At 44.3% G+C, this 20,805-nt stretch overlaps 3 protein-coding genes across 52 annotated transcripts in view; 1 reads left to right on the top strand and 2 right to left on the bottom strand.

Annotated features, from left to right (window-relative positions):
• The window catches only part of OBSCN (obscurin, cytoskeletal calmodulin and titin-interacting RhoGEF), a 301,886-nt gene extending 283,915 nt beyond the window's left edge, over window positions 1–17,971 (top strand). For 48 of the 50 annotated variants that reach the window (XM_050942340.1, XM_050942350.1, XM_050942329.1 and 45 more), the window contains 11 exons: window positions 515–625; window positions 823–990; window positions 2,136–2,258; window positions 5,498–5,668; window positions 7,670–7,787; window positions 9,096–9,335; window positions 10,372–10,595; window positions 11,552–11,627; window positions 14,074–14,223; window positions 14,376–17,050; window positions 17,093–17,971. In XM_050942340.1, coding sequence (XP_050798297.1) covers window positions 515–625; window positions 823–990; window positions 2,136–2,258; window positions 5,498–5,668; window positions 7,670–7,787; window positions 9,096–9,335; window positions 10,372–10,595; window positions 11,552–11,627; window positions 14,074–14,223; window positions 14,376–14,553 — 1,559 coding nt within the window. In that variant the 3' untranslated portion in view covers window positions 14,554–17,050; window positions 17,093–17,971. The other 2 variants (XM_050942318.1, XM_050942319.1) reach the window with 2 other exon arrangements.
• The window catches only part of LOC127045875 (5-beta-cholestane-3-alpha,7-alpha-diol 12-alpha-hydroxylase), a 331,656-nt gene that overhangs the window by 294,517 nt on the left and 16,334 nt on the right, over window positions 1–20,805 (bottom strand). The window lies entirely within an intron of this gene.
• The window catches only part of LOC127045923 (uncharacterized), a 40,808-nt gene that overhangs the window by 826 nt on the left and 19,177 nt on the right, over window positions 1–20,805 (bottom strand). The window contains exon 6 of the mRNA XM_050942811.1: window positions 188–335. Coding sequence (XP_050798768.1) covers window positions 211–335 — 125 coding nt within the window. The 3' untranslated portion in view covers window positions 188–210. The remainder of the gene's footprint in view (window positions 1–187; window positions 336–20,805) is intronic.

Here is a 20,805-nt window from a genome sequence, read left to right on the forward strand (position 1 = left end):
GATAAAGAGAGGACTTCCTTATCTATCGGTCTATCTGTCTGTCTATCTATCATCAGCTAATTTCTAGAGCACCCATCACTGTCCTTTCAAAGCGATAACATACTTCCGAAGAGCTGTTGAACTGATTACAAGTGCTACACTTACTAAAGAAAAAGTATGCTGCATATCGCTAATATATTTGTGTTACCTTCTGAAGTTATTGGGTCTTCTCTAGGCAGCTTGCTGATAATGTAACGTCCCTTCCCAGGGTCTGGGCCGGCACACAGTGAAAAGAGACTGGATGGTGTGCAGGACCTTTTTTTTGATCTGCCGCATTACTGTGTGGTCATTGGGGCCTAAAAAGCGGAGGACGGCATACTGAGCACAAGAGCATGAAACATGTTTGTTTTTTCTCCCACTGGCGCTCCTTGATAGCCAGTCTGATTAAAGATGCTGTCTGGTATGTTGCTTGTTGTGATTTACATATGTAGTTGTCTTAATCTGTCTGAAATGCTGCTTTCCCTCTTTCTTTCAGCACCTTCTTTTGTAGAAGAGCTCACGGATCAGGATGTTGCCCTTGGGCAGTCTGTGACTCTGTCCTGCCAAACGTCTGCCAATTTCCCTCTGCACGTTGACTGGTTCAGAGGTGACGTAAACTCTCATTTGATGACTTGGGACAATTTAATAATAGGGTCTAGAGTTATAGCACAATAAATATTATTGGGAATCTAAATTCCAGGAGAAGGTTAAAGGGAATGGATTTAGGGGAGTCTTCTCCCTGGAAAAGAAGGGACTTTTAGCCATATCAATAGAATTAAAGGACTTCTTCCTTCTGCCTTATAGATGGGGTGCCCATTCGCAGCAGCAGTAGGATACTGATCTCAGCCACACTCAAAAACTTTCAGCTTTTAACCATATTGGTGGTTACGGCCGAGGATTTTGGTATTTACACATGTGCAGCCAGCAGCTCCCTGGGTACAGCATCCACCTCTTGTGTCATAAGGAAGGCAGGTAAGAGCAGGAAGTAATTCAAGGAAGTAGATGTCTGGTTTGTACAGCTCCCACTCGAGGATTATCTCCAGAATTAGCAGCCATGTTGGATTATAGATTTTCTTCCACTAAGGGATACTTCACTTTCTGGGAACTCACAAAGATAGTTCCAGACAGGAAGACAGCAAAGGGGATGTATCCCTCTCAGTTTGTTCTTTAGCCTCAACACCCCAATAGTACTAGGGTGACCAGACAGCACATGTGAAAAATCGAGATGGGGGTGGGGGGTAATAGGAGCCTATATAAGAAAAAGACCGCAGAACTGGGATTGGCCCTATAAAATCGGGACATCTGGTCACCCTAAATAGTACGGATGCTTCAAGGTGCCTTGATGAAAGCTGATGGCGATGACCATAGTGTAGAAACCTTAATTTAGATGGTTGAAACTGGAAGACCTTGGAACATAGAGGCTGGAAATACAAATACCGTTGTTGTTTTTTAGCAAGATCATTATAAAAACTAAAGCAAGTGACATTCAGAAGTAAGGCTAGGCAGATCTTATAGAATTTGATGGCTAGTAAACTGATGTTCACAAAACTAGTTCAAATTTGCATACCTTTTTAAACTCCTGGGCTTTTCAAGGATGATTCCGTTTTAGAAAACAGCCAAAACATGTTTTTACCTACAGAAGAAGTCACCTGTCTCCCAGAACTAGGATGGTGCAATGTATAGCTTGTATTCCTTGTCTATACTGAGTCAGATTCTTCCATGATGTAAGTCTGTTGAAGTTGATGAAGTTTACACCAAGCAAGCATCTGACTGGTTGTGTTTATATTTTCCATGGAATTTTTCTCTCTTTCCTATCTCTGCTCCTTATACAGAGTCTCTCTGTGTTTGTTTCTGCCGTGCTTGCTGTAGTTTGCCTTGAGTTCGTTCTCTCTGCTCCTTTTTTCAGAGTCTCTCCTCTAGTTTGAGTCAAACTTCCAAGTTTTTGATAGGTTTGAAATCAGGCAAACAGAGTTTACCGTTCCAAAAGGGATCAGCTATTTGGAATGGAAGAATATCTGCCACTGTAAAATTACTCATCGGTTAGAGGGAGAGGGGTCTAAGACTTCATGTCTGTCTATTGTCTCTGACACCCCTAATTTTGCATGCCTCTCCCACAGAAGTTCTTGCTAGCCCCCCAGCTCCTGATATTGTGGAGGTGTATGAGGATGGAGTGCAAATGGTCTGGAAACCTGTGGAATCTAACACCGTGGTTACGTATACTGTACAGTGCAAGAGCGAAGGTAAAGCAGAACTTGATAGTCTCCACGTCTCATCATTGTTATCATGATTATGTAGAAGCAGTCATATCGTAGTGCCTAGGAGCCACAGTCCTGCATCAAGGCCTCATTGTACTAGGTGCTGTACAAACAGAATAAAAAGACAGTCCATGTGCCAAAGAGCTTAAAGTTTCCCATTAGAATCCTATTGACTTTACAAGAGCTGTGCAATGATAATCTCCTTGATTCAGAGACAGTTATACCTTGAGGGTATGTCTTCACAACCAGCTGGATCTGCGGGCAGGGATCGATTTATCACGTCTAGTCCAGATGCAATAAATCGACCCCCGAGTGCTCTCCCGTTGACTCCTGTACTGCAGCGCCACAAGAGGCACAGGCACAGTCGACGGGGGAGTGGCAGCGGTCGACTCACCATGGTGAAGACTCCACCGTAAGTTGATCTAAGTATATGGACTTCAGTTATGTTATTCATGTAGCTGAAGTTGCATAATTTAGATCGATTCCTCCCCCACTCCCCTCATGCAGACCAGTCCTAATCATATATTATTTTGGATTGCCTGACTCATTCAGAGCCTGATGCAAAGCCCACTGAAGTCACTGGAATCTTTCCATTTACTTCAGCTGGTCTTGGATCAGAGCCTTTAGAGCCTGACCTCTCTGAGTTCCTATTATTAACAATAATATTAAATATTTATCTTGCAGTAGCACCTACAGGTCACAACCACATTGGGCCCAGAACTGTGCAACTAATGGATTTTTGATTACCTGGCAATTCTAAAAAATCAAGGAGAAAAGATCATTTTGCGTCAACCCAAAGCAAAGATTTTTGAAATTTTGGGTGAATTGTAGAGTAAAATAAATTTAATTTAATTTCAGGTCAAATGTTGTTTTGGCATTAATTAAATAAAATGGTTTTATTTTGACCATTTTAAAACATTTTTTATTATTTTTTTAAATTAAAAATGCTTAAAAATGGTCAAAATAAAATTTTGAAACACAAAATTGTTTTAAACAAAACTCACAGGTGACCTTTTCTGATTTTTTTTAGCTTCTTTTCAGTTGAAACAGTTCAGTAAAATCAGCATAAATTCATGAAACATTTAGATGTAACCATTCAGCATTTTTTGTCAGAAAAAGTTTTGTCCAAAAAATTTCACCCAGCTGTAGTTGGGCCCAGTTTTCCTACATGCCTCCCTCTAGATCTGTGTATGATATCAGAGGTTTTCAAACTGGGGGGTGGGTCTCCCTGAGGGCGTGGAATGTATTCTGGGGGGCAGAAGGGGGTATGAGAAGCTTTGGAGAGAAAAAACATTTTGCCCACAGCAATGAATAAGTAGCAAAGCTAATTCATCCAGAATCATATCAGGTCCTCGGATGGCACTGCGTATTGGACACTAGATGGTGCTGTGCATTCTGATGGATTTCCGATAAGCTGGCACAGCATTATACAATCATTGCCATCTGTACGTTAATCTGTTTGCTACGATGCAGTGTGCCCATTTAACTGAAGGTAGAAGGGGATCTCTGGAGGGCTGTTTCAAGCATCCAACCCAGGACGGGAATTGCTATGTTCCAAAAAATAGGCAAACCCATTGCACTGGTAACAACAGTGTGATGCCAGTAAGCAGTATCTCACTTCAAATATACATTACTATATACTTAAATGGCTCTGTTTGAATCAATTTTTCTGTTTTTAATGTTGGGTGAGAGGTTCATATTAATTTTTTTTATCAGTATATGTACTTGTGTGGCGGGGTGTGTGTGTAAACTACTACACAAAGAAGCAGGGTGCAGTCATATCGGTTTGAGAGCCACGGCTGTATCCGCATATGTAGTTCATTCTGGATAGCCATGAGCTAGGTAGAGAGTTGTTCCTCTATGAGGGTTTATACCTGAATAAATCTGTTCCTGTCATTCCCTAACCCTGGGTCTGTGGTGTATCCATTTCCCTGGTGACACAACAATACTATGCAATGCAAACAATGCAATCCTGCAGCAAAAAAACTTCAAGACCAGACTTCAAAGAGAAACTGCTGAGCTTCAGTTCATCTGAAAATTTGACACCATCAACTCAGGATTAAACAAAGACTGTGAATGGCTTGCCAACTACAAAACCAGTTTCTCCTCCCTTGGTTTTCACACTCAACAGCTAGAACAGGGCCTCATCCTCCCTGATTGAACTAACCTCATTATCTCTAGCTTGCTTGCATATATATACCTGCCCCTGGAAATTTTCACTACATGCATTCGACGAAGTGGGTATTCATCCAGGAAAGCTCATGCTCCAAAACGTCTGTTAGTCTATAAGGTGCCACAGGACTCTTTGTTGCTTTTAACAATACTAGATAACACAATGTGTAACTTCAGTATGCAAACTGGAATGAATAAAAAGTAGAGTTGTGTGAAATGTTCTCAACAAAAGTCAGAATCACACGAGACTCACCTGCATCAGGATTCCATTGCAAATCTAAAACTCCTACTGGAGTCCTTGAAAGGTCATTTGAGCTTCACAAACCTTGAGTGAGCTTCGGCCCAGGTTTAAATTATTCTGGGGATTTATTTATAGTTCTTAATTATAGTTGTGCGATGTTTTCAGTTTTGCTTGCTTTCATCATGAAAATACAGCGGTTTTTTGAGCAGGGTTTTGGTTTGAGTTTGGGATTCATGTTTAATTCATGTTTGAACCTCAGATCTCAAAGTGGAACTCAGGGAGGATAGGTATGAAATTACATGAACAAACGCATTCACAGCCAACCTCCAGCAATGAACGTTGCATGCAGGAGCGGCACCAGGGATTTTGCTGCCCTAGGCGGCAGCGCTCCTCCTCTGAGCATTCGGCGGCAGGGGGTCCTTCTGCTCCGCGTCTTCGGGGCACTTCGGCAGCGGTCCTTCACTCGCTCTGGGACCCGACGCCGAAGACCCGGAGTGGAAGGACCCCCAATGCCAAATTTCCACCGAGGACGGCAAAATGCCACCCCCCCAAATCCTGCCACCCTAAGCGACCGTCCTGGTTGCATAGCTCTAATATAAAATACTTGGCATCAGAAGTGAAAATATGAGGTCACTACAAACATGACAAGGCAAAGTAAGGTTATAATTTCAGTCCCATTTCTATGCAGCTGCTTCATTTGAATATGCGACCCATTTTCTGTACTCCGAGAACAGCCATAATTGGTGGCACAAAAGACACCCGATAATCCCTAGAACAAGTACTAACCTGTGTTTCTCTTTGCTTGGCCAAGACGGGGAATGGAAGACTCTTGTTACTGACATGGCTGATTGCTGCTACTATGCCAGCAATCTCTCCAGGGGTTTGGTTTATTCCTTCCGGACGGCCTGCATCAGTAAAGCAGGAATGGGACCATACAGCAGCCCATCGGCCAAAGTAAAGATTGGTGAAAAAGACCAAACAGGTAAGCTGTTGGGTGGTGGTAGAACATCTACACTATCGCACCTCCTTTGAGTGTACTTCAGAGTAAGTGCAGCGTCAATCTGGAGGAATTTCATTGCCTCCAGTGTGTTTTAGGGTTTTGAATCCTAGGAGCTGTTGTTCACAGATAGTCCCCTTAGCTGACAGAAGGATGAGTTGTAAGAACTCCTAGTCTTGGAATCCTGGGGTTGAAACTGTAGATTATGTGTACAGGAGAGACCACTTAACGGGCTTTCCAATGTGCTCATTTAATTCAGGTGCTCACCAGGGAACAGAATCAGAGTAATGTGTTTCAGTTGTGTGAAGCGTGGGCTTAATAGCACACCTATGGAAGTGGTGAAAAGTCCATTGAAATGCTGTGGCCCTGATGCTGTCTACAAGCTACAACTCAGTAGCTAATTGATGTGAATTGGTGTTTGCATCTGTAAAATTCTCTTTGTTCATTTTGGGCTATTTCACTGCTTAGTAAGTCAAACTTATTCCAATTTAGTTTTTCTCTATAGTTTAATGCTTTGTTTGTATTGTTGCTTATTTTTAAAGAAATCCATTAAATGACAAGGACTCTCCTAGCAGCTGAAAGCGTTCCTCTGAGAATTGAGATAATGGCCTATCTGGGATATCATTTCTCTTTCCGCCAGTTGAAAGGATTCCACTACACAAAAGAAATAGCCCTGCCCATCTCAGTGTAATTTGTCAATGTAACTTACCAATCTTCGCCCTGTATGCTTGCCTTAGGCCAGGGAATCTCAGCCATTTTCATACTGTGATCTCACAATCTCTCCTGAGCCACGCTCTGCATTTCTTTATGCCAATACACACAGTGCTTCCAAGGAGGTGCCATAATGATTCATACGATGCTCCCTATTCCAGAGGAATAGTCAGGAAGAACCAATTGCAAGTGACTTAAGAAAATCTGCTTCAGCTGATGAAATGAAACATGGAGTAGAAGCAGGTTACCAGTCCCCAGCCAACGTCTTGCCATTTCATTGAGGGCTGTGACCAGGTGGCAGGTTGAGAACCAGTGGGTAGGCTAATATAGACTAATTGCTCACCATTTGCAGTGAGACAGAGCAACAAGTTCTTCTAATTAGATCCACTGGTCCTCTAACCTGACTGTCTATGTAATAGGCTAGACCAGAGGAAACTCTTAATGGGACATGTCTACACTGGGGTTGGAGGTGGAATTTCCAGCTCAGGTAGATGTACCCATGCTAGCTCTGATTGAGCTACCGCACTAAACATAGAAGTGTAGCTGCTGGAGCTTGAGTGGCAAGACGAGCTAGTTGCCCTGAGTGCAGTCCTGTCAGAGACCTAGGTACATAGGGTGGCTTGTGCCATGGCAGCTACACTGCTGATTTGGCTTGTTCAGAGCTAACCTGTGAATGTCCACCCGAGCTGGACATTATACCTCCAGCTCCAGTGTCAGTAGCCCTGTGTTCAACCCTGAAGGTGTTTCTTTGCACTAGAACAGGGATTCTCAAACTTCATTGCGCCGCGATCCCCTTCTGACAATAAAAATTACTACACGGCCCAAGGAGTGGGGACCGAAGCCTGAGCCCGCCCTAGCCCCACTGATCCGGGCAGTGGAGTAGGGGACAAAACTGAAGCCCAAGAGCTTCAGCTCCAGGCAGGGGGCTTGTAACCTGAGTCCCAACATGCAGGGCTGAAACCCTCAGGCTTCAGCCTAGGGTGGTGGGGCTCAGGCTTCAGTTTCAGCCCTGGACCCCAGCAAGTCCAAGCCAGCCCTGGCGACCCCATTAAAATGGGGTTCCGACCCACAGTTTGAGAACTGCTGCACTAGAACGTGATTTGGTGCCTCTAGTGTGAGACATTTCACAAATGGGCCTGCTGGAGTCCGAAATAGGGTAGCTGCCTGTCTTCCTCCCTATTGACAAGAAGATACCCAGGGATGAAAAAGCAAGGATTTGAACTGAACCCAGTTGTTTTTTTCCTCTTCTACATGCATGTCTCTCTTTCCCTCTAGCATTTCAATCTGCAAAGCAGAAGTTCCCAGCTGCTACAGAGGGTGAGAGTGAAAGAGTGGCACCAGCAGAGCCTTTTCCAACCCAGCAAACCTACGCCTTCCAAACAGAGATCAAAAGGTATAAAGGCCAGAAACCCTCAGTTACACACTCAAATGTTCAGGACAAAATGCTGCATGCGGCTTCAGTTTGGACTCTAAAACTCGGAAATGTCACTTTTCTAAACCTACCGGCCACCCAACTGTTATCTGCCCATTTACCACTTTGTTTTAATGAAAACATCTCCAGTAGCTCAGGACTAGGCATGGCTTGGCTGCCTTCCTCTTGTCTGACTTGATATTGCCAACATTAAATGAATCCTGAGCCAGACCCTGCTCAAATGTGTTGATCGCTCACTAACTCCATGCACGTACTCACCAACCAGGGCAGAGCCCACACCTTCCAGGTAGATAAAGCTTGCCGTTGAGCACGTGGGGTTCATAGCACTTCAAATCCAATAGCTGGACATCAATCCATAGGTCCCCAGAATTTCATTGTCCTTATTGTACCCCACACTGTGGCAGAGGAGAGGGGCTTTCCAAAAGGTGGGAGGGTGAAGAAGATGGGTCCAGTCAGGGTTCACTCCAGGCAAGAGTCCCCATCATCTTGTAGAGGCTGCCCCCAACACTAGCCCATCCCCAAGGAATTTCACATCTGGGAATTAGCCAGTGTCCAAAAAGGTAAAAGACACTGAATCCAAATTTGGGGTCTAAACACTGGATTCTTGCTAAGAAGCCCAATCATGTACAGCCCAGCTGTACTCTGGGCTGGTAAAGGATCCTTTCTTAGGCTCCCTTTATGCTTGTGAGCTTGGGGGTGAGTCCCAGTTCACTGAGATGTATTCGTGCTAGCTGTCATTGAGCTCGCACGCTAGAATAGTAGTGTAGCCGGGGTAGCATGGGCAGCCATGAGCGGCAGCCTGGGCCAGCCACGCTGAGTACGTACCCAGGGAGTTCAGGCAGGTTTGTACTCGCAGAGCTAGCCCATGCTAACACCGCTTGTGCTACTCTGGTGACACTACTATTTTTAGTATGCTAGCTTGATGAGAGATAGCGTGAGTGCATCTCCATGAGCTGGGACTCACACCCTCAGCTCCAGGTGTGTAAACACCCATCATTGCACCTGTGCATTGCGAGTATTATTCACAGGCATTAGAGGTCAGGCATTTGCTGCTGCCATTAAAAGTAGCCATACGCTTTCACTTTAAGGAGGTGCAGATTTACGATCTCTCCTACCAGTCCAGAATGATCATAGTTTTCACCACAGAGTCTGGATGCAAAATAAGCAGTAGGATGCTGTTGATTCTAAGGTAGGGCAGAACCTGGCTCAGGCTACCTTGTTCCAAGAGCAGGAAAAGTTTAACTTGCCCTTATACTTTCGTTGCTCTAGGGGGTGTTTCAGCATCGTCAGACAGTGCAGGGAAAAATTAAGCGGAAAGGCGCAGGCTGCCAAAATTATCCCCTACCGGCAAGAAGACAAGCAGGCTGTGCTCCAGGAATATCAAATCCTGAGGAAGCTTCATCACACAAATATCGTTCAGCTGCAAGGAGCCTACGTGAGCCCACGGCACCTGGTGCTGATCCTGGAATTGTGCGTGGGGCCAGAGCTACTCCACTGTTTGGCTGAAAGGTGCACACCCCACTGTACTTGCTTGGTTTCAGGCTGCTTTAGCGAGGGAGGCATCTGTACTGTGGATTTTTGCCCACCTCTTCATTGTGGAGCAACTTTTTCCACCCATGTTTTCCCCCAGTCTTATCTCTTACTATACTTGTGATACATCTCCTGTACTCCCCTGAGAGTTGTTTGGATCTTCGGCTTCCGTGAATCAGCCACAAATCAGTATCTATGGAGCACCACAGTCTCTTTCCCTCTGCCACCAGAGAGGAGGGCATCATTTATTTTAATTCATCTGTTTGCTTCCTTGATTCCCAGAGTCTCTTATTAAATCCCTGCTCTCGAGTGGCCATAAAGAGGCTGCTCATTCTGGCCGAGCGTAAATCCTACCTTTACGATGTAAATGTACAATAGATGGCATGGGGACTGTGTGTGGTTCAGGCAGCCTTTCCACCTATTCCTATTTCTCCTTCAGCCTCTCCCTGATGGCTGAAAACTGATCAGATGACATCTTATGAGCCCCTGATCTAAGCACAGGAGCAGCATTCTGATCCCACTCTGCCACTGACTCCCTCTGTAGTCCAGTCACTTAATTTCTCAGCCTCAGGTTTCCATCACAGGCACAACAATATTTACTTACCTATCCCCAGTGGAGCTTCATGAGGATTAATGAATAATATTTGTGAAGTATCAGAGGGGTAGCCATGTTAGTCTGGATCTGTAAAAGCAGCAAAGAGTCCTGTGGCACCTTATAGACTAACAGACATTTTGGAGCATGAGCTTTTGTGGGTGAATACTCACTTTGTCCGACGAAGTGGGTATTCACCCACGAAAGCTCATGCTCCAAAACATCTGTTAGTCTATAAGGTGCCACAAGACTCTTTGCCAATATTTGTGAAGTATCTGAAGCTGATGAAAAGTGCTGAGTATTGTTGTTCCTGATCACGTTAGGACTTAATGGGAATTTTCCTATTGACTTCAGTGGAAGCAGGACTAGGCCGTTAAAATACACCGGAAGGAAAATTATGATGTTTACTGTTTCCTTTACCAGGACATCCTATTCAGAGGTGGAGGTCAGAGACTATCTATGGCAGATCCTCAGTGCAGTTGAGTTCCTCCACACACACCACATCCTGCACTTGGATCTGAGGTCTGAAAACATGATCATTACTGAACCCAACCTGCTTAAACTCCTGGACTTCGGGAATGCGCAGTTCTACACGCCAGACAGAGTCATTACCATGGATAGATGCATTGACTACGTAGAAACCATGGGTGAGTACGGTGTCAGTGCTACATCAGCATGGCCTCGGGCCCCTGCTAGATGAAAGGTCAGACTGGGACAATGGTGAGAACGACACTTTACAGATGTGTTTGTAGAGGCTCGCATTCATTGCCTGGCAGATGCTCCCGTTGGTTGCCAGCTAACAGGAAATTGGATTCGGCCTGCATTCTCTTAAATTGTTCCCACTTGTGCTATAATCATAGAATCATAGAATCATAGAATCATAATGGAGGTTTATAGAACTGGATGTTTTTGCAGTGTCCAGAATTCACCCTGAATTTCCTGGTCTGGATAATGCTGGAGTTCAGAAGGTTTTGAGCCTGCCTGTGTGCTAGCCCTGGCCTGCATTTGGCCAGTGCAGTGGGTAGAACTGAGTGGAAACAGCAGCCTTCCCAGCTTGCTTGATCCGTTGAATTCAGTGAATTGAATTGGTAACTCATAAATCTCATGTTGGTTGATTTAAAATGTGAGGCAACCCTTGTGAAGCACAATGAGCATGGAGGGAGCAGAACTAGTGAGTGCACAGTGTACATGCCACATACAGTGGGCACGGGCCTTTCTGATTTACACCAATATCACTATTAACTTTAATGGGGTTACTTCTGATTTACACCCAGCATAAGTGAGAGGAGAGTCATACCCATAAAATGCATGCAGTGCAGTGACTGCATGGGCAAAAGCAACGAACACAGCACTAGATTTACAATATATACCTAGTAAAGACAACGCTTTTTAGAGATACGTTTATAGGTCTCCATTTGTTTGGCTTCTTAAATGACTCAGGATGTTCATAGGGTGTCATGCATCAACCTGTCCTCTGTAACAGACCTCCTCTTCCTCATCACTTGGGAGCATAGCAAAGATTAAAACTAGCACCCAGCTTTTCTGCTGGAATAAAGGTTCCATCTTGTAAGGAAACTCCACTCACGCCGCTGTGCCTTTGCAGCTCCAGAACTGCTGTCAGAGCAAGGAGCCCTCCCGCAGACTGACATCTGGGCTGTCGGCATCACCGCTTTCATCATGTAAGTTGTTCCCTTGCAGAGAACTAGAAATAATAGTGAATAGTCACATTGATGACACAATTGGCATCACAGAAATGTGTTGGGATCATTCACATGAATGGAATATCGGTATAGAAGGGTACAGCTTGTTCAGGAAGGACGGGCAGGGAAAAAAGGAGTAGGAGTTGCCTTGTATATCAAAGATGTGTATATTTGCACTGAGGTTGCTATAGAAGAGGGAGGCAAACCTGTTGAAAGTCTCTGGATAAGGGTAAAGGGGGTAAAAACCAAGGGTGATATCATGGTAGGTGTATACTATAGACCAACTAACCAGGGAAGAAGAGGTGGATGAGGCTTTTTTGAACAACTAACAAAATCATCCAAAGTGCAGGACTCGGTGGTGATGGGGGACTTCAACTACTCAGACATCTGTTGGGAAAATAACACAGATTATCCAACAAGTTCTTGGAATGCATTGGAGACAACTGTTTATTTCACAAGGTGAAGAAAGCTACTAGGACAGAGGCTGTTCTGGATTTGATTCTGACAAACAGCGAGGAACTGGTTGAGAATTGGAAATTGGAAGGCAGCTTGAGTGAAAGTGATCATGAAACGATAGAGCTCATGATTCTAGGGAATGGTAGGAAGGAAAACAGCAGACTAAAGATGTTGTATTTCAAAAAGGTAAACTTTAGCAAACTCAGAGAATTGATAGTTAAGATCCTGTGGGAAGCAAATATAAGGGAAAAGAGTTCAGGAGAATTGGCAGTTTTTTAAAGAGACATTATTAAGGGCACAAGAGTAAATTACCCCGATGTGTAGGAGAGATAGGAAGTATGGTAAGATACCACAGCGGCTTAACCAGGAGATCTTGGAAGTTTTTTAAAAACAAGTTGGACAAACATCCGTCAGGGATGGTCTAGGTTTTCTTAGCTCTGCCTCAGTGCAGAGGGCTGGACTTGACTTCTCAAGGTCCTTTCCAGCCCTACATTTCTATGATTCTACGTCTTAGCAGGAATGTTGTAAGCACGACGTGAGAAGTAATTCTTCTGCTTTACTCAGCACTGATAAGGCCTCAACTGGAGTATTGTGTCCAGTTCTGGGCACCACACTTCAGGAAGGATATGGACAAATTGGAGAAAGTCCAGAGAAGAGCAACAAAAATGATGAATGGTCTAGAAAAGATTGAAAAAAAATGTGTTTGTTTAGTCTGGAGAAGAGAAAACTGAGGGGGGACATGATAACTGTCTTCAAGTATGTAAAAAGACACAATGCTATAAAAAGAAAAGTGATAAATTATTCTCCTTAACCACCGAGGCTGGAACAAGAAGTAATGGGTAAATTGCAGCAAAGGAGATTTAGGTTGGACATTAGGAAAAACTTGCTAACTGTAAGGGTGGTTAACCACTGGAACAAATTGCCTAGGAACATTGTGGAATTTCCATTATTGGAAGTTTTTAAGAACAGGTTAGACAAACACCTGTCAGGGATGGTCTAGATAATACTTGGTTGTGCCTCAGTTCAGGGGCTATATTAGATGACCTGTTGAGGTCCCTTCCAGTCCTGCATTTATACGACTGTGGATTGCATCAGTGGAAGGCAGCTTTAAATCCACTAGGGTTTCAGAGGCGATTCACCAGCAGAGATGCACTAAGGGCCTACTGCATCAGCTCAGAATAGCCAGAGCATTCCAGCCGCATCCCTCCTCCCCGGCACACCCCCAGAACTAAGGGTTGTAAAATAGAGTGGTTTAAAGCTGTCTGTGCTGGCTTTGTGTGAGGTGAAAGGGGTACTCCCTGATGGGTCGATGGGCTGCCTTTATAGGCCTTTTGCACAGTAGGATTGGAGTCAAGGGGACACATTGCAACACAGAATCAACCCACGCCCACTTTTTATATATGGCTCAGCTCTCCAATAAGTCTCAACCAGCTCAAGCACATTAAAACTACACTAAGGGCAGGTCTGCACTATCCACCAGATCGGTGGGTAATGATCCATCTATCAGGGGTCGATTTATCGCCTCTAGACTAGACATGTAAATCGATCCCCGAGTGCTCTCCCGTCGACTCCTGTACTCCAGCGCTGTAAGAGGCACAAGCAGAGTCGACGGGGGAGTGGCAGCAGTCGACCCAGTGCCGTGAAGATGCCGCAGTAATTCAACCTAAATACGTCAACTTCAGCTACGCTAGTCTCATAGCTGAAGTTGCAGATCTTAGGTCGATCCCTCCCCAGGGCTAAGTAAAAAGGCAAACAAAGCGTTCTAACTAAACTCTTCCTCAAATAAATCATCTCTTCTTCCATTTCCTCTTCCCATACAATGCTTCTCAGCACAGGTGTGGTCTGCTTCCTCGCACTAGCACAGCACTTCCCAGGAGTGCTCAGAAAGGAACTGGGAACAGAAAATTTCATTTACAAAGAGGCCTTTCCCATCACGTGTCGATTTACCCTCCTTTTTTTTGTGTGTTAGGCTGAGTGCCGACTACCCCCTCATTTCTGAGGTGTCCTGTGACTTTCCGAGAATCGCCAAGAAAGGGAAGGTGAAACTTGCCAGATGCTACGCGGGTCTGTCTGGGGGTGCCGTGGCATTTCTTCAGAGTACATTGAGCACAAATCCCTGGTAAGAGGATGTTTACTTTGCAGAATGTAAACTATTCAGGGCCCAGTTACTGCTCTCTTCTCTCTTGCTAGCTAGCTACCTACCTTCCTCTCACTGCACGTCTCTATCTGATCCAGAGTCTTGTTGATGCTCTAGCTCTCTTCCTATCCTAGGGGGAGGCCATCGGTATCGGAATGCCTTCAGTTTCCATGGCTCCAGGAGACGGGTTTGGATGACAGACAGCAAGTGGTGGTCACTTTCTCCACCACCAAGCTGAGGAGTTTCCTAGCAGAACGGGAGAAGAAAAGGAGCCTGCTGTGTTCAAAGTATGGACTGATGGTTGCACAGTGAAATAGATGGGAACACAGTGAAGAATAGATTCCCCCATCCCACCCCACATGCCCCGACAAATGTTTGCACTGGGAGGTTGTTACCTAAGTGTCATTTCTGCTTACAGACCTGCTGCAGTAAACCAGTGACCCTGACGCATTAGAGAGAGATTTGGGTGAGCAGGTGCCATTAGACATGAGTGAATGGGAAATGGATCGCTAGGTGGCTTTGAAAATCCTTCCCTCAGAGTTCCAAGACAGCTCATAATATCGCTCAGTGACCTTCCCACAAGCTCCAGCAGCAGCACAGAGATACCAGACCCCCAGCCACTTCATGAGCCTTTCAGACGTTATTCCCTGCAATAACAGCAGCCTCAGCTTCTCATCCCCGCTGCTCACATGATACACAGGTCTTCTAGCCTGTCTCTCAAAACCATATGGAGCCAGTAAAAGATTTCCCTTGGAATATAGCACTGAGCTGGGGCTGGGGCATAGGAGGCTGTTGAATGATAGTGCCCCAGGATGGAATCAGAGTGTATACATCTTCACTGTTAAAAAAAAATCCATTGTGTGGCTATTAGATTAAATGTAGTGTGTGTGTGTGTGTGTGTGTGTGTGTGTGTATCTTCTAGGCAGAGTTGTAGGTAACTGGAGCTATAAATAACATTTGTCCAATAGGGCATCTGATGTGTCTGTCCCATAGTAGCTGGGGCTAGAGTTGACCGACACAATGAGCATGCATCACTGACTGGACCCAGTGTGTAACGTACCATGGCCGTGTTCACCTACGGCCACCACAGTCATACGTGGGGACCGAACCCAAGACAAAACGCAGACCTCTGCCACTCACACTGAAAGAGAAATCTTTCCTCTGGAAGTAGCAGGCTGCTAAGCCAGCCACTAGAGGGAGGCACAATCACACTCAGTACAGGAGCGTTATATTCACAATCTGCACATTACTGCAGACGAGACTGTAACTGGGACGCTTATGGTGCATAGACAGTAACTGTCCCAGGTAAGCAGGCCAGAAGGAGCCATGCTATGTTTGTGTCCAATGGAAGTCAGTCTTGCATGTACCTTGTACGACAGGAGATACAAGAACACCCATTTGTGGCCATCTTCCTGCTCATGCAAGAGAAAAGGCACTGACAGAGTCTTGCTTTTTCAATGGAAGACGAAATTAGCCCTTTGTGTGCTACTCCCATGGATGGCCCAGATTGTGCTGTCTCAGACACAAGCCAATTTTTTCTGCTATGCACTAAGAGTGTGGCAGAATGTATAGCATGTATCATTGAGGAGTCTACACATGCCCCTGTGCATTGTGATGTATGCAGCATTGACTAAAATCCTCAAAGGATTGATACTTACTGTGGTGATATCAAAGTATCAAAGTCTCCAGTCTTTATGATCAGAGGGCAAATATATCAGACACCTAGTAACTTAAAGCAACTTTAACTTGCTTTATCTGAATCTGCAGTCTTAAAATGTAAAACACACTGTTAGGAATTATATGCTGATTTTGCAGTATGCGGCCTTGATATATTGATATGGGCTTCTGTAGGGTAGGTGGCCCCTGTGGGGAGAGATTCGGCAGTTAGGATTTTAGAGTGAGGCATTCTCTCACAGGAAGGACTCAAATGAGCACGCTCCAAAAGAAAACGTTTGTCCACACCTGGGAGAGACTGTTCTGAAGCTGCAAAGGGCCATACTTTGGTCCTTGAGTGAGTGATTCAATGCAATGAACTCGCTGCTCTGCGTGGCTTGCTGTTGAAAGTGACCTGTGCATGCTACCTTTGTTGGCTGCACTGTTCTATGTCTGTGGGTACAGAGGAAATGCCCACTCATTGGGTGACTTTCGCAGGAACAACTCTGCCCCTGGACAGACACCAGTTCCACAGACGCTCGGGGGAGATGTAATAAACCCAGGAACCTGCAGTGATGATGTTAGAGTAATTTTTCCTTAATGCCTACCATAGCCTTTTTAATCAGCCACAAACAACACACGCCTTTTCACTGAAGCAATCAAAGTAGCACAATGTTTTCCGTTATGATTCTTCTACACAGCAAAGATCACTTATGCTAGACAGTTTGTTAGCAGTGCTTGCCTGCTGCTGGTTATTCCAGGTATGTCTGGGTGTAATGCACCTGCCATGCCTCTGAATGTACAAGACACATCCAGGCAGAATGTGCCTGTTATGCTGTGGAGAATTCTGGGAATATCTAGAGGAGCACAGCTGCTGAATGTGCTTGGTATATCTAGGTAGAACACACCTGCTGAGCTGCCTGATGTGCTAGATGTAGCTAGGTAGAACACACCTGCTGAGCTGCCTGATGTGCTAGATGTAGCTAGGTAGAACACACCTGCTGTGCTTCTGAATGTATCAGATGTGTCTAGTTAGTATGTGCCTGTTATGCTGCTGAATGTGCTGGGTGTCTCTAGGTAGACCACGCCTATTATGCTGCTGAATGTATTGAGTATATCTAGGTGGAACACCCTTCCATGCTGCTGAATGTTCTAGGTGTATCTAGATGGAACACCCTCATGCTGCTGAATGTTCTAGGTGTATCTAAGTGGAACACCCCCATGCTGCTGAATGTTCTAGGTGTATCTAAGTGGAACACACCACTGTTCTGCTAAGTCCATGCCAACTCTTCCATTATGAAAGATGTTAATAGAAAATCATCAGCTCAGCAGGTGCACTGTAATTAACCCCTGCTTTAACTTAGGCTCCTGTAGGTACTAGCTGTACAGCAGTCAAAGGCACATGAAGCAACAAAGACCTTGACCTCATTAAGCACAGAATTTGTCTAAAGGCATTCTGCCGCTTGGGCGTCTGGGCTGTTCATTTGTAGATCTTCTGATATATTTGGGAACAGTGTTACTGGAAAATGTATTTCAGTTTGATTTCTAAATAGAGGGCGCAACATCCTGGAGCTTAGTGTCTTCCATTGTGTCTAAAAACTGTTGTGGATTATTTTCATTTAAGTTTGATGGGTTTAGCATTGTATTTCTTTTGTGAATATTATCTCTGCATTTATGTGAAACAACTCGTGTATCTATTGGTTCTGGTGTGGTCAGTTTATTGCACTAAATACCATTTTGTGACTTTCATTACAAACGAAGTTTTGCTCATAGTTCTGTATCCAGAAGCATTAATGGGGATGGGAGAGGGAAATCAGTTCCTAATGTGCTACCGTTTCATAAGATTGTGAAAGAGTGATAGAGGTGACAGCCTTTCCAGTCATATTTAATGCATGTTGGTAAGATCCTAAAATGCATAGCACTAAGGTTCCTTATGATGCCAGTACAGCAAGAAGCACAGGAAATGTGACTGAAACTAGAGGCCATTTAATCAGACTGGGGAGAGCAGACACAGATTCAACAGACTATAAAGCTTTGAATTTCAAAGTTACATTGTCGCCATAGTCCAGTGTAGGAGAGAGTGTAGGGCCCAATTCTGAGCTGAGTTCCATTGACACTAGAGGAGTTACTTTGGATTGATACTGGTGTTATTTAGATCAGAATCTGGCCCATAGGTTTTCAGGATGCTGTCTTCCCTCCAACTTAATATCATAGCAATCAGATGTGCTTTAGATTGGCACAGTCTAGTGCTTTGGTTTGATTTTTAAGGTGGAGAGGGGTCAATTTGTGAAGGGAAAACCCATTTAAGAGTACGATTTTTAATGTGAGTTAACAAATATCAAGACCTGGGCTTATATCCCCTTTCTCATGCAATTCAAATTAATTGAGTTTGCTTCTCTAATTTGCATGCGTTTTGAACGTCAGAAGTCTTTTGTGCACTCAATACTGTTTTGTTAAATAAACTATTTTGACAAAGAAGTTAGACCATATGTTTTGCAGTTATTCTTTTCCTATAATTATAGTACTGTAAGCTTCCAGGTGTCTCAATCAGACTCAGCTCCCTGGTGTTCTAGGCACAGCACAAAGACATCCTAGCTGGATGCATCCTTAGTTCTTTCCTTGGGATGATTCCTGCCTCCAAATCATTTTGGTTGCGCCTCTTCATAGTCTTTCTATTGGATCAACATCATTCAGGTACCACGGTGCCCAGGATTGAATGCAGTGACTAGTCTCTCCATTGCCAGAGAGAGAAGTGCTACCAAGTCCCCACTGCGGGATGCAATTGCCTTTGGACTCCAGCCCCAGACCCCGTTGTTTTGTCTCGTTTTCACGTCACAGCATTTGCTTGAAATAAGGACTCGTGCTCCTTCCTGGCTCCTTTTCCTGAGCCTGCAGTGAAGCCATAGACCTGAGGACAATCTAGTGGCTAAAACTATGTACGCTGGGAAACAATCCCCCAGTGGTAGGGAGGTGGGATGGGTGACATGATCTCCATATCCTGAGTCCATAACCAAGTGTGTCACAACAGCCTCCTCACCAAAACGAGTAGTAGCTTTGCTAATGAGCAATCTGAAATGTATTTGTGCTACCCACCAAACCTGTAGCTCGGCCTGGATGTTACTGAGGGCAGGAGCTGTCTTCTTGACCCCCTCGTATTAGATGTAACAGAGTACCACATAACTTGTTTGCCAGAAGCTGGGAATGAGTGACAGGGGATGGATCACTTGATGATGACCTGTTCTGTTCATTCCCTCTGGGGCACCTGGCCTGGGCCACTGTCAGAAGACAGGATACTGGGCTAGATGGACCTTTGGTCTGACCAGTGTGGCCATTCTTATGTTCTTGTGAAAGTGGCTGACTGTGAGATTAGACCCTCTGAACATTCATAACTATAAAGGAATTCTAATTACAACACTAGAGGGTATTTGGAAAGAAGTTTTATGACTATTCTAGACACTCAAAGCTCTAGGTTAAATCAACCGAATGGATCAAATAATGAGAGAGGCAATTTACACTAGCTCAGAAGGAAATATTTACATACAGGAAACTATGGAGGGAAAAATCATCATTCAAACCTCACTGGTCCGCCTTCAAAACTGAACTACAAATTGTTGCATGATTAGACGCTCGCAACTCAATCCTCAATCGCTTCTCCAGTGTTGCCACGCAGCTCCCTTTAGTCCAGCAACCACACTTCATGCACGTTTGATACACTGTCCTGCATTATGGGAATAAGTCCCCTGCTTAGTGCTACCCTGGATCTGTGTTACCAGGGTCTCTACTCCTCTTTGCCAAGGTTTTTCCATACGCAACTCCTCCTTTCCTCCTTTCACCTGGAAGTCCAGCTCACCTGAGCCTCTCGGTCATGGATTCTCAGTTTTGTTAGCAAAGAGTTTGCCTCCTGGACACTGCCCCCTCACGGATGCAATCCCATAACACCCTTGTGACAATGCCAGCAATTTCTTGGACGAAAAAGCAACATTAGGAGAGGATTTTATGCCCTTTCAGCTGCACATCATGGGACACCCTTCACCCCACAAATGGAGAAACCCACTCATGAACCCAACCAAAATTCTTGTCTGCTGCTGATGTGAAATTCCTGGTGGAGACTGAAGGGGATGGCAGGTTTGGCATGTCTGTCAAGGTCAAGCTGATTTCTCTCAGCCTCTGTCATAGCAGCTTTCGCTCCTCAAGCCTTATTTAAGTCTGTGTACTGTAGCCTTATTTAGGGTGTACTGATAATATCAATTTGGATAATAAGGGAATTTAATTTATTAATTTAATTTTTATTTATGTATTTAATAATAATAAATTATTAATATTAATTAGTATGAGTTTTAGGCTCGCCAATCTGTTTGATCAGAAGATAAAAGTTCTTGTCCCAAATCAAGCTCCACAGAATTTATAAAAGGGCCCTCAGGGGTATGACGGGAAGCTCACACTGAGACAGATAAAGTCGTAAAGACTTTTTATTAAAATCAATAATAGTAAGTAAATGGTAAAATACCCAGAGTTACAAAGTTACAGTTGCATTACTGCTATTCAAAATATGGTATCATATGCAACAAAGCTTTGGTTAATATACTCACACCCTTCCTTGATAACCTGGTAGTAAGAAACACAGGAACAGCCTTGCTGTTCAGGTTTCACAATTCTCGAGTGAGGGATGCAGTGCTTAGAAGAAACTAATTCCACGAGCTATTAAAGCGAATTTAGGGTTTACTTGACCAATTTAAACTTAAAATTAAAGCCAAATAAATTAAGAGTAAAACTTAGGGAAACCAAGCTTAGCCTAGTTCCCTTGAAACTTAAAGTTTAAGAAGAACAAGTACAGCCTACTGATAGTAGTAGCCATTGTAGATAGATAGAATAGAGTGGAGGAAGTAAGTGAGAATAGAGTAAAGTGAGAAT

The sequence above is a fragment of the Gopherus flavomarginatus genome, chromosome 2 (genome assembly GCF_025201925.1).
Source record: "Gopherus flavomarginatus isolate rGopFla2 chromosome 2, rGopFla2.mat.asm, whole genome shotgun sequence".
Classification (NCBI taxonomy): Eukaryota; Metazoa; Chordata; order Testudines; family Testudinidae; genus Gopherus; species Gopherus flavomarginatus.